Genomic DNA, 12847 nt, shown 5'->3' with positions numbered 1-12847 from the left:
AAAAAGTGAAGATGCTGAGATCCCATCCTCTGAGAGGTCCAGGGATAACGCTGAGAAAAACCGGCTGAGATTTTTTTAACATTATACCTGACTCTGGTAGATTTTCATGCTGCTGTAAAAGCCTACAGCATTCTAAGACACAAGAAAGAAGCAATTTCTGAAAACAACTGAACCATATAAAATGCAGAACAAAAACTACTTTAAAATAATGATATTTTAACAGTTTATTTTGAAGGTCATTTTAAAAAGAAAGTTAAAGACAATCAGAAAAAACTGCACAGAATACACTCATTAAATAAGTATGGTGACTAAATCAAAATAAGAGAAATATATTTTCTTCTGCAACTCCGGAAATAAGTTCTGTTGTCCTGAAGGTTCTTATACTTCCAAAAAGGGGGGAAAATCATGGCAATTAAAGCTGCCTCTTAATCATGTAAATCTACAGTAGAAACCAAATTTTTCTGTTCTTCCCAATAGGTCAGTTTCGATCTTCAAACTGTGCCTTGTTTTTTAAAAGATATGATGCTAGAAATTCAATGGGATTTGGTGGTCTGTAAGAGAAAAAAAATCCAAAATTTAGAAATTTATATTCTAGATGTGTTAATTTAAATGTTTTTGCTCCATAATCATTTTAATTTTCATTTTATATTCAAAGCCCATTCATAGTAAATATGATAAATGACAATGGCAAGCAAGTTAGCCAACAATATAGTTTAAAGAGACTAAAGTTTTTATAGGATTTAACACTGCTTATGAATGCAATTCCCAAACACAAGTTTCAAAAATGTAGTAACAATGTGATGACGATACCTAAGGGAAATAATGACTTGAAGGGGTCACAAGGGAGGCATGTAGGGTGCTGGCAGCATTCAGTTTCTTGATCTGAGTACAAGTTACATGGGTATGTTTGGTTTCTGAAAATTCATCAAGCTATATATCTATGATATACGTAATTTTCTACGTAAGTATTATCTTTCAATAAGAGTACAAAAACAACACAGGAAAATGGCTGTGGCATCACTAAGACATGTAGATGAATTCTCCAAGTGATTAGTCAAAGGGAGCAATACTCATTTGGACAAGTGAGTTCTGTTGTTTCTTTTTAAAAAGTAACTTCTATTTTTCTTCAAATATTTAAATAAATAATAATTCTAATATTGCCACCACACAGCACACCTGAGAAGTTAAACACTTTTTTAAATTAAGAGGTAGGGGGAGGGAGGGTTGGAGTTGTTAAGAGAGTAGATCCTTGGGGCCAGCCTGGTGATGCAGTGATTAAGCTCGCACATTCCACTTTGGTGGCCTGGGGTTTGCCAGTTCAGATCCCAGGTGCAGGACATGGCACCACTTGGCAAGCCATGCTGTGGCAGGCGTCCCACATATAAATTAGAGGAAGATGGGCACGGATGTTAGCTCAGGGCCAGTCTTCCTCAGCAAAAAGGGTAGGATTGGCAGCGCATGTTAGCTCAGGGCTAATCTTCCTCAAAAGAAAAAAAAGTAGATCCTAAGAGTTCTCATCATAAGGAGAAATTCTTTTTCTTTTTATTGTATCTATATGAGTTGATGGATGTTAACTAAACCTACTGTGGTAATCATTTCACAATATGTGTAAATCAAACCATCATGCCATACACTTTAAACTTACACAGTGATGCATGTCAATTATTTCTCAATAAAACTGGAAAAAAATTTAAAAAATAGTTATTTCATATTTATCTTTTTTTTTTAAAGATTTAATTTTTTTCCTTTTTATCCCCAAAGCCCCCCAGTACATAGTTGTATATTCTTTGTTGTGGGTCCTTCTAGTTGTGCCATGTGGGACGCTGCCTCAGCGTGGTTTGATGAGCGGTGCCATGTCCACGCCCAGGATTCGAACCAACGAAACACTGGGCTGCCTGCAGCGGAGTGCGCGAACTTAACCACTCGGCCACAGGGCCAGCCCCCATATTTATCATTTTTACATAAATTATTCTTATAGCGAAAAAGTCCAAACATGAAAACTTGGGGAAAACATTTATTTTAAACCCTACTATGAAAAAGCATATTTAGAATAAATATTATAAAAACTATATTAGAAATCATAATGATGTCAAAACATTCCCTTAACATTTTTCTTTTTAAAGATTTTATTTTTCCTTTTTCTTCCCAAAGCCCCCCGGTACATAGTTGTGTATTTTTAGTTGTGGGTCCTTCTAGTTGTGGCATGTGGGAAGCTGCCTCAGCATGACTTGATGAGCAGTGCCATGTCTGCGCCCAGGATCCAAACTGGCGAAACCCTGGGCCGCCAAAGCGGAGCACGCAAACAACCACTCGGCCACAGAGCCGGCCCCCCCTTAACACTTTAGACAGCCTTTTGAACTGAATAGACAAAGACAACATTTTTCACAAAATATTTATGATTAATTTGATGATTTATTTTGCCAGAACTCCTTACTTAAAATTTGTATTTACATTTAACAGCATGTTACTTAAAAACTTCTTCAAATTTTTCTCCTAACATTTAAAGTAATATTTAGAATTTCTAAGATATTGGCCTTCTTTAGAGAAAGAAAAAATATATATATATATAAAAGATGTTCACATTTCAATTGTCAGTGGCACAGACAAGAAATACCTTGTAGTCATAAATAAATACTATTTTATAAATATAAAAATCCAAGACAAATATTTAATGTGAATTCATATAATTTCTACATTAACTAATATACGTATTTTAAATCAACAACTATTTCTTAGTGTAAGATGAGACATATTTCCATCAAGTTCTTTATCAAGTTATATCAGTTTGCTACAGGATTCATTATTATTCTTTGAATAAAATATAATTTATACCTAATAAATGTTAACTAATGTAACTTACAAAAAATTTTTCTTATTAGATTTGCTTATACACAAGAAAATTTAAATAGAATTACTAGGGAAAAACATGCACAGAAAAGAGAAAAACTGTAACCTTCTAATAAAGAAATGTAAATTAAAACAACTTGGCAAGAAAAGTTTATAACACTCATGCTATTGAGCCCTGATGAGATTGGAAGAATTTTAAGGATAAACTTTTGAACAGAAATATGATATAAAGTGTCACAAATCAAAAAAAATAGTCATGTCCTTTGAACTAGAAAACCAGCTCTTGGGAATTTATCATAAGAAAGTAATTAAACAAAAGCCAAAGAGGCATGAAAATAGATAAACTGCCTGGTGACCTATAACAACAAAGGAAATTGGACCTAAATGTTCAACAATGAGAAAATGGCTAAGTTAACTGTGGTATTATTATAATTTAAATTATAATCACAAAGGCTATACAGAGATACAGAAAAAGTTTTATCATAATATTAAGTAAAAAGAAGATACAAAATTACATGTATACCATGATTAAAATCTTTACAAATATGCACATGCTTTAAGACAAGTAGAAAAAAATGAAAGTGCCTGAATTGAGATTATGGGCTGAATTCTTTAAAAATAAATCTTTTATACTCATAAATTCCTTACATAGTAAAAAATAACTATACAAAACTAATGATATTTCAATTCAGGAAGTCTACTTTGCTTTCTCTGGTAACTCCATTTGCAGACACTCTTACCTTTCCTTTGCAAGCACAGCAAGTCCTTGTAACAAGATAGGCACAACTGTCTGATCCAGGTAGGCACGAGTTGGTAAAGACTGGAGATCCACTTTCTGTTTTGATGACTTTTCTGCATTAATCTTCTCGTTTTCTACTATCCTCTAGTGAATTCAAAGACATGCATTAATATGACAAATAACTAGATTATTTTCAGTGTTAAACAAAAATTAATGGAAATATGACACTAATAGAAAAGACAAATCAATGACCAGAAACGTGGCGTGAATCTGCAAGTCTTTCTCCAAAATAAAATCAGACGCTGATTTTCTAATCCTCTAAATTTCATTCAAGCTTTCTCTCTCTGAAGGCACCATAATCTCTCGTTCTTTTAATATCATATCTTCAGATCCTACTCTTTCTCCCTTTCCTTCTGCTTTTTTTTAGAAGTAATACAAGTCACTTTTTCTTTTTTTCATGAGAATACCTTCTCACAGTGTGCTTCAAAAAATCTAGACACGACTCTAAATAGCACTGTGACAGTGAGAAAGCTAGTCCTGTTTCAATTCTTTCATCATAGATAATATAAAGAAAAAAGATTCAGTCTGGTACTAATACATCTTTAACTCTTCTGTAAAACTTGCTAAACTCCCTTAACAGAAAGAGCTAGGTTCAGGCTCAGAGCCTTCAATGGCAACAGAATCTAGCTAAAATTTATTACCAGTTTTGTATTCACTGTTTCCATTTTTATGGCTACCTTCTATTACAGTGAGAATGCTTTTCCATTGATGTTTCTTTTTCAAAGAAATGCATCCATGATTTTTAAAAGTAAATAGATTTAAGGAAAAATAACATGGGGCGGCTTGGTGGCACAGCGGTTAAGTTCACACATTCTGATTTGGCGGCCCAGGGTTTGCCGGTTCGGATCCTGGGTGCTGACATGGCACCGCATGGCAAGCCATGCTGTGGTAGGCGTCCCACATATAAAGTAGAGGAAGATGGGCACAGATGTTAGCTCAGGGCTAGTTGTTTTTTTTTTTTTTTTGAGGAAGATTAGCCCTGAGCTAACTGCTGCCAATCCTCCTCTTTTTAAGCCGAGGAAGACTGGCCCTAAGCTAACATCCATGCCCATCTTCCTCTACTTTATATGTGGGACGCCTACCACAGCATTGCTTTTGCCAAGCAGTGCCATGTCTGCACCCAGGATCTGAACCAATGAACCCCAGGCCTCTGAAGCAACACGTATGCACTTAACGGCTGAGCCACTGGGCCAGCCCCTCAGGGCCAGTCTTCCTCAGCAAAAAGAGGAGGATTAGGGGCTGGCCCCGTGGCCGAGTGGTTGGGTTCGCGAGCTCCCCTGCAGGTGGCCCAGTGTTTCGTTGGTTCGGATCCTGGGCGCGGACATGGCACTGCTCATCGGGCCACACTGGGGCGGCGTCCCACATGCCACAACGAGGTGGACCCACAATGAAGAATATACAACTATGTAACGGGGGGCTTTGGGGAGAAAAAGGAAAAAAATAAAATCTTTAAAAAAAAAAAAGAGGAGGATTAGTGGCAGACATTAGCTCAGGGCTAATCTTCCTCAAAAAAAAAAAACCAAACCAATAATAGCCCAAAAAACCAGGGGAAATGACTAATATGGAAAAGATCATTAATGTGACATTTAAATGATGTTTAGGAAACAATGACTTATACTTTCTACCCCTAAGGATCCCAAAATTTGGGGCCTTTCACACAGATTCATCTGACATTCAGAGCATCAAAAATGAGTGTATTGAAAAACTTTGCCTTCTTTTGGAAATCTACCATTTTAGAAATTTAGAAATAAGTAGCCATCTAAAAGACAAAACACTATTAAGAGGACTTTTATTTAAACGAACTTTGATCCAATCATACTCGAACTGGATATGAATGAATCAACAATTCTTCTAGATGATTTTTTTAGACAATTTTATTTTGTAAGAATTGAGAAAAAACTTTATTTGCATACTTACAATATATATATCATAGTTTCCAAAGACACCTCCCATAACTACGTCAGGCTACTATTCTAGTTTTGCTTATGATTTTTCAATCTAATTTTGGGACTCAGAGAAAATTATTTTCTATACTTAATGTATAAAATAACTATTTGCCAATGCATTAAGAAACTTACTGTTCCTCAATAAATTTCAATAGATAATACCCATATATGACAAAAACTAGTCAGTTACATGACATTCCAATGCCTTCAATAAGAAATAGCAGTGCCTAAGCAACTCCTATAGATCCTATAATAAACTCCTTGACCAAATCCTCTCATTTATTTCAATCAAACACTTACTGAATACCCACTACATGCCAATTGCTATGCTTAATTTTAGTTGAGTCAAATCCCGAATTAATCTAAAAAATATATATCCAAATTACCACACAAAAAAAGAGTAAGCTGTTAACAGCGTAAAACAGTGATCACAAAAATGGAAAAATATGAGGTGAGCCCTAGCTTACTGCCTCCTGTCTGAAGAATTAATATGATGTAATCCAGGGAGAATGAACCCAAGCAGAGCCCAGCAGTCTCCCTGAGTTGAGAAGACAGAGGAGAAAATTCAGGGAGACCAAGATAACTAAAATTTGCAGGGTGGAGTACTGAAGAGAAGAGAGTTGCATGGAGATGAGACAGTTGCACAGAAAGAGACTAAAGAGATTGCCTTCCAGCCTTCAGGTGAGTACTTATCAGTGCATGGGTGTGAGGAAGCTATCTAAGGCCAGGGGAAAAAAACATGAAAGGAGCAAGAGGTCCAATCCCTGGAACTCACACAAAGCCAGGAGTAGTTCATGTTCCTGTGTCCTGGAATGGGAAAACCTCATAATACATGATGCATTGGGTAGAATACACAAGAGGAGGAAATTAGGCCTAAACTAAAGGCTGGTCTGGTCTCACCTAACAAAGCTTAAAAAACAAACCTCGGGGGCCAGCCCCGTAGCCTAGTGGTTAAGTTCGTGTGCTCCACTTCGGTGGGCCAGGGTTTCGCTGGTTCAGATCCTGGGCACAGACATGGCTCCACTCATCAGGCCACGCTGAGGTGGTGTCCCACACAGCACAACCAGAAGGACCCACAACTGAAATATACAACTATGCACTGGGGGGATTTGGGGAGAAAAAGCAGAAAGAAAAAAAAAAAGAAGATTGGCAATAGTTGTTAGCTCAGGTGTCAATCTTAAAAAAAAACCCTCAAAAGATCAAATTGTGGGGCCAGCTCAGGGCGCAGCAGTTGAGTTTACAGGTTCTGCTTCGGCAGCCTGGGGTTCACCGATTCAGATCCCGGATGCAGACCTATGCACCGTTTACCAAGCAATGCTGTGGCAGGCATCCCACATATAAAGTAGAGGAAGATGAACACGGATGTTAGCTCAGGGCCAGTCTTCCTCAGCAAAAAGAGGAGGATTGGTGGCAGATGTTAGCTCAGGGCTAATCTTCCTCAAAAAATAAAAATAAAAAAAGACCAAATTGTTTTCAAGTAACTTAACTGTGTCTTAGAACAAAGCTCAAGAATGTTGGAAGGAGGGGCTGGCCCTATGGCCAAGTGGTTAAGTTCATGTGCTCTGCTTCGGCAGCCCAGGGTTTCACCAGTTTGGATCCCGGTCGTGGACGTGGCACCCCTTGTCAGGCCATGCTGAGGCGGCATCCCACATAGCAGAACCAGAGGCACTCACAACTAGAATATACAACTATGTAATGGGAGGCTTTGGGGAGAAGAAGGAGAAAAAGAATGTAGGAAGGAATACAAAAATGACTAGTACCCAAAAGGGTAAACTTCACAATGCCCAGCCTCCAATAAAAAATTACCAGACAGGCAAAGAAGCAGGAAAATACTACCCATAATGAGGAGAAACATCAATCCACAGAAACAGATCCAGGAATGACACAGATGGTAGAACAGGCAATGCCATTAAACCAGTTATTATTTCATATGTTCAAGAAGTCCAAAAAAACTCTAAACTCCTAGATCTAAGAAACTCAATGAATCCTAAGCACAAGAAACAGAATTTTTTTTTTTAAAGATTGGCACCTGAGCTAAGAACTTGCCAAACTTTTTTTTTGCTTTTTCTCCCCAAATCCCCCCAGTAGATAGATGTATACTTTTAGTTGTGGTCCTTCTAGTTGTGGCACATGGGATGCCACCTCAACATGACCTGATGAGGGGTGCCATGTCTGCACCCAGGATCCGAACCTGCGAAACCCTGAGCTGCCAAAGTGGAGCGTGTGAACTTAACCACTCGGCCATGGGCCTGGCCCCCAGAAAAATTTTTTTAAAGTACAACAAGGCACATCATAATCAGTTTATTTTAAACCTGTAATATCATCTTAAAAGCACAAAGAGAAAGGAAATTAAGTATGGAGGAGCGAAGATAGGAATGATAGCAGACTTCTCATCAGAAACGCCAGCCAGAACACAGTGGAGTAAACCTGCACCCAGCAAAAGACTCTCAAAAACGAAGCAAAAATAATGACCTTTTCAGACATTTAGAAGCTTAAAGAATTCCTTACCAGCAGACCTGCCCTATAAGAAATGTTAAAGGAAGCCTTTCAAGTGGAAGGAAAATAATACGAGGTGGAAATCTGGATCTACACAAGAATGAAGAGCCCCAAGATGGTAAATATGTGGGTAAATGTGAAATACTCCTTTCTTCTACTGTTTACATCTCTTTAAAGATAATTGTCCTTTTAAAGAAAATATAAAAATAATGAATTGCAGAGTTTATAACATACATAGAAGTAAAATATATGATAACAATAGTACAAAGGCCAGGAAAGAGGAAATGGAAGAATACTGTTGTAAGGCTCTTACACAATACATGAAAAGACCTAACACCACTTCAAGGTAAATTGTGGTAAGTTAAACTTGCATACTATAAATCCTAAAGCAATCACCTAAAAAAGTAAAATGGAATCATAAGAGAATAAGCAGCAGCAGTTGTAAACTAGTGGTTTCCAGACCATTAGATATCACAAACATGTAAATTAGAAATAACATAATGAATGAAGGGACTGACATAGGGTTGTTAACTCTATTTTGCCAAGTAAAAACTTACAAACGGACAAACATTATTATTTTACTATCACCATTAATTCATAAAAGAACAGGCATTTAAAATTATAGAAGCAGGAAGACCAATCACCAAATAATATATCATTATCAAACACTCACTCCACTCTCATTTTTTTCACTGTACTATGGAAATTGGTCTGAGGGTTTGAGAAGAAGCATTTGGGTAACAGTGCTCTACTATATCCTGGCTCGGGCTTCATATACAAACACCATCAAGAAAAGACTATGCTGATGCCTAAAATAACTAAAACACAAAGTGGTGTAGAGAATCTTCACCTGATTCAGCATAGCCATTCAATTAAAAACTACATTATGAAAAGACATCGATTCTCTCCTTAATACTGATATCAAACCAATAAATATTCCCAGAAATTCTATAGGCACAGAGTAATCCGTGCCAGCCAGTAATCCACATGCCAGTAAACTCTAAGAGTTGGTCAAGATCGGCAATACAATTTAATACTACCTCAAAAATGTCAACCTGCCTAGGTTTCACAGCTCTCCTGTGCAAGTAACATGCTTCTTGGTGACCTTAGACAAGTTACTAAACTTCTCTGAGTCTTATAAGGCTGAAGATACACGCAAACTACTTAGGAGTGTGCCTAGCACATGGTAAAAAGGCTGAAGAAAAATCAGCAGCTGTTACCATTATTATTCTCCTTGGAAATGCTCCCGCCCTTATTATCCAAACTTAATAACTGGTGATTTTTTTTTTAATAAGACACACACATCTCCTCCAGGAAGGCTTTATTTTCCTAACCGATCCCACCCAGCTCTGGTTAATTCGTTTGTTCCAGCGTTTGTCATTCATTTACAAAGTAACTTCTACTTTTAGACAACAACCTCTTAGCCCTTACATGAAAAAGCTATATAAAAGTATACCTTCCTCTGTATGTTTTTCACATGTATTCTCTGAATTCAGACTTAACCGTGTAAGGCAAAAACAGTGTCTACTATGTGTATTATAGCTTCCAATGGCACCTACAAAGAAATCAACATTTATTAAATGTTGACTCCACCAACGCACTATTCTGATACAAAGACAATGGTTTTCTTAATTTCAATGCGCAGTTTTTCCAAAGTAATATTCCAACAAACGCATTAATAGCCACCAAACAAAAAGATTCTGACAGTCACTAATAGTAACGTATGTTTGCTTTTTTATATCACTTTAGAAGTTCAACCTCTTGATTCAAAACTAATTTTTACGTCTGTATATCACGAAGTATCAGTACTGCTAATAAAACAAGCTACCTATAATTTGATACTATTTGGTTCATGATGATAAAGTTTTCCCTCGTGCAAAGCAACCTAGTAAAAATGGATCCCAAGTCTCCTCCAGCTCCTAAGAGACGCACAGAAACAACACAGAACTGGGCGACTTACCTCGACGTTATCTGTGAGACCATACTCAGCGTGAGGATTTTCTGCAACCTAGAAAACAAAACACAGGTCACAGAAACATCAGCCACTCTTTATCGCTGCACGCCGCCACCCTGAATCCAGGGCCTCCCAATACCTGCGTCTGTCCCTCCATCATCTGCTCTGGCTCCATGGCGGACCCTGCAAGTCACAGTTCCCGGTTACCAGTCTTGGAAAACAAGAAGAATCGTGAGTTACCCGGGAGATTTCGGCACGAACACGCTAGAATCGAGTCCAGCCCAGCCCCCGACCCCGCCCCTCACCCCCACCTGGGCGCGGGAGCACCCCGAGCAGTAGAGGAGCAGGGTTGGGACAGTCCACCACCGGGCGCCCGCATCAGGTCCGGAAGGTCCGCGATAGTCCCAAGAACCTAGAAGAAGTGAGGACAGGGGGAAAGGGAGCTGATTACCCGCGCCCAAGCCGTTGGTTCCTAAGAGCCCTGAACCGCGCCACCAACTCCCAGCACAAACCACTTCCGCCGTAAGTGACGGATATCGCACGACTGCCGCGCCTGCGCAGAACTCCCCAGCTGGTATGGGGCGGGAGGGACTCTGACCGGTCCTGAGTCTACGTTACTTTCTGCGGTCCGCAGGGTATCCTGGCCAAGGGTGGACCCTGGGTCTGTGAGAGAATCTTCCTCGGCGTTCCCACCCAGAGCTAGTGGCACCCCAGCTGCAGACCCCGTGACTAGCCCAGCCCGCAGGGGTTCGGCCCGCCCAGGCTTCGGTGCTGCCTGAAAGCTTCTGCCGAAGCTCTTCCTCGCGGAACCAAAACCACTTGTTGGGTAGTTCTTAATAGAAAATCACAGGCTCAAGTTCAACTATCTGCGAAAGAATGTCAGTGTTTTGCTCTAAAGCCAGAAGTGGGGGAAGAAGCAGTGTCTGGAGGTTTCCTAGTAAGCTTTTATTCAAGTACTTAAAGCTGCGGATAAGCGGTGTTAGCGCTACCTTACATTTGTATCAAGATTAGCAACATGCAACTGGCTTTCCAAACCGTGATACTATTGATACTATTGTATTTGTGAAAAATGCAAAGGATAATTTGCCTCCTACGCACAGTTGGAAAATAGCAAGCAGGATCTAGTAAATCTAATTGTTTTAATTCCAATAAATTCTGTTTATTTTAATGTAAATATAAGTGATACACCATTAAAGTTTCTGCCTTTGAGTCAATAATCCCATCTGTAGTTGCACCTTATAATACGAAAATTTGAAAGCTTAATATCAAATATTTGGAGAGTAAATTATGACATATCAGTATGATGGGATATAAGACGTTAAAAGTCATGACTCTGGAAATACGAAAATATTTATGATTATAACATTGTGGGTTTGTTGGGTTTTTTTTTTAAAGATTGGCACCTGAGCTAACAACTATTGCCAATCTTTTCTTCCTTTTTTTTTCTTTTTTCTCCTTTTTCTCCCCAAATCCCCCCAGTACATAGTTGTATATTTTAGTTGTGGGTCCTTCTAGTTGTGGCATGTGGGACGCTGCCTCAGCATGACCTGACAAGTGGTGCCATGTCCGCACCCAGGATCCGAAGCAGCGAAACCCTGGGCCACCAAAGTGGAGCCCACAAACTTAACCACTTGGCCACAGGGCTGGCCCCATAACATTGTTCTTTAAAAAGGTAGAATACAATTTCATTTTGCTACTCTGTAAAAACTGCATGGATTAAAGTAAATAAAGTTTGTTTAGGAGCTAGACTTGCAGGTACATTTTTGAAGTTTTATTTTATAATGTATACTTGATTAGTATTGTGATTGGTGACAGCTACCATATGGCACTTTGGGGATTTTTCCTGTAAGACTGATGCAAAGGTGTGGATGCCTATGTACAGGACATAGAAATTTTCTTGGACATATGTTAACTCAAATTAAGATTAAATGCTTTTCAGGAGTGGGAAATAACAGCAAATAAGACCAGAGAATAATTGGGGAAATTTAAAAGAATAGTTACATGCATTGTTATATTATCGTATATCCATACATTTCCCAATATTGTAGGTGCTCAGTAAATATTTCGAAATTCCAGAAAGTAACTGAGAGCTGCTAATTTACATTTTGTAAGTAATGACAGTTTTAGAAAAGTAGGAAGCTAGAATGTGAGTTCTTTCGGGGCAGGGACCTTGTCTTATATATCTTTGTACTTCACACAGTGACTGGGACATTGTAGGTGCACAACATATGTTAAGTTGAGTTGATCCATAGTCTAAATTGGGTATTAATATATACACGTGACACTTCTGAAGACAAAAAAGAATTAAAAATGATTACTGAAGGGAGCTGCACAGAACAATTAACTATCAGCAAGGTTTCTCTCAATTATTAGTGTGTTCTACAAAAAAGCTTCACCAAAGTTTTTACATTTACAACTTATTAATTGAAAGATTAAGAGAACAAGCCATAGCTGTAGAAAAAGGGGCAGGAAAAAATGACAGCTGGAAATAATGTAAATGAATTAGCAAGAAAGTAATAGGAAGTATAAAGTTAATTGAACATCAGTGCAGAATGCTGAGTTTTGACAGGGAAATTAAAGATTCTGAAGAGGATGGCCCTGGGAACCAAGATTATGACAGAAATTTGCAATACCTAATGTGTACTGTCTAGACAGGGATAAAGTTAAAGAATGAGAAGAATATTTAACTCTTTTTGGACTTGTAGTATCAAACTCTGTTCAGGACTCCTCTCATCTGCTTCTATGATATCCTTCTATTGTGGGATGTACCTCATTCTGTCTTACATTTTGTTTATGATTAAACAT

At 38.3% G+C, this 12847-nt stretch overlaps 1 protein-coding gene across 2 annotated transcripts; it reads right to left on the bottom strand.

The window, feature by feature from the left end:
* Positions 1–209: 209 nt before the first annotated feature.
* On the bottom strand, positions 210–10620 carry DPY30 (dpy-30 histone methyltransferase complex regulatory subunit). 2 transcript variants are annotated; one of them, XM_014838673.3, is made up of 5 exons: positions 10494–10620; positions 10182–10253; positions 10049–10096; positions 3588–3730; positions 210–551 (listed from the first exon to the last, which is right to left on the bottom strand). In XM_014838673.3, the coding sequence occupies exons 2-5, from the start codon at positions 10215–10217 to the stop codon at positions 479–481; spliced, it is 300 nt and encodes a 99-aa protein (XP_014694159.1). In that variant the 5' UTR covers positions 10218–10253; positions 10494–10620; the 3' UTR covers positions 210–478. The 2 variants fall into 2 exon arrangements, with proteins under 2 accessions (XP_014694159.1, XP_014694168.1); XM_014838682.3 differs by having other exon boundaries at positions 10354–10588.
* Positions 10621–12847: the final 2227 nt, after the last annotated feature.

The sequence above is a fragment of the Equus asinus genome, chromosome 6 (assembly GCF_041296235.1).
Source record: "Equus asinus isolate D_3611 breed Donkey chromosome 6, EquAss-T2T_v2, whole genome shotgun sequence".
Classification (NCBI taxonomy): Eukaryota; Metazoa; Chordata; class Mammalia; order Perissodactyla; family Equidae; genus Equus; species Equus asinus.
Note: the sequence above shows the minus strand (reverse complement) of the source record. Positions and strands in the feature narration are given on the sequence as shown.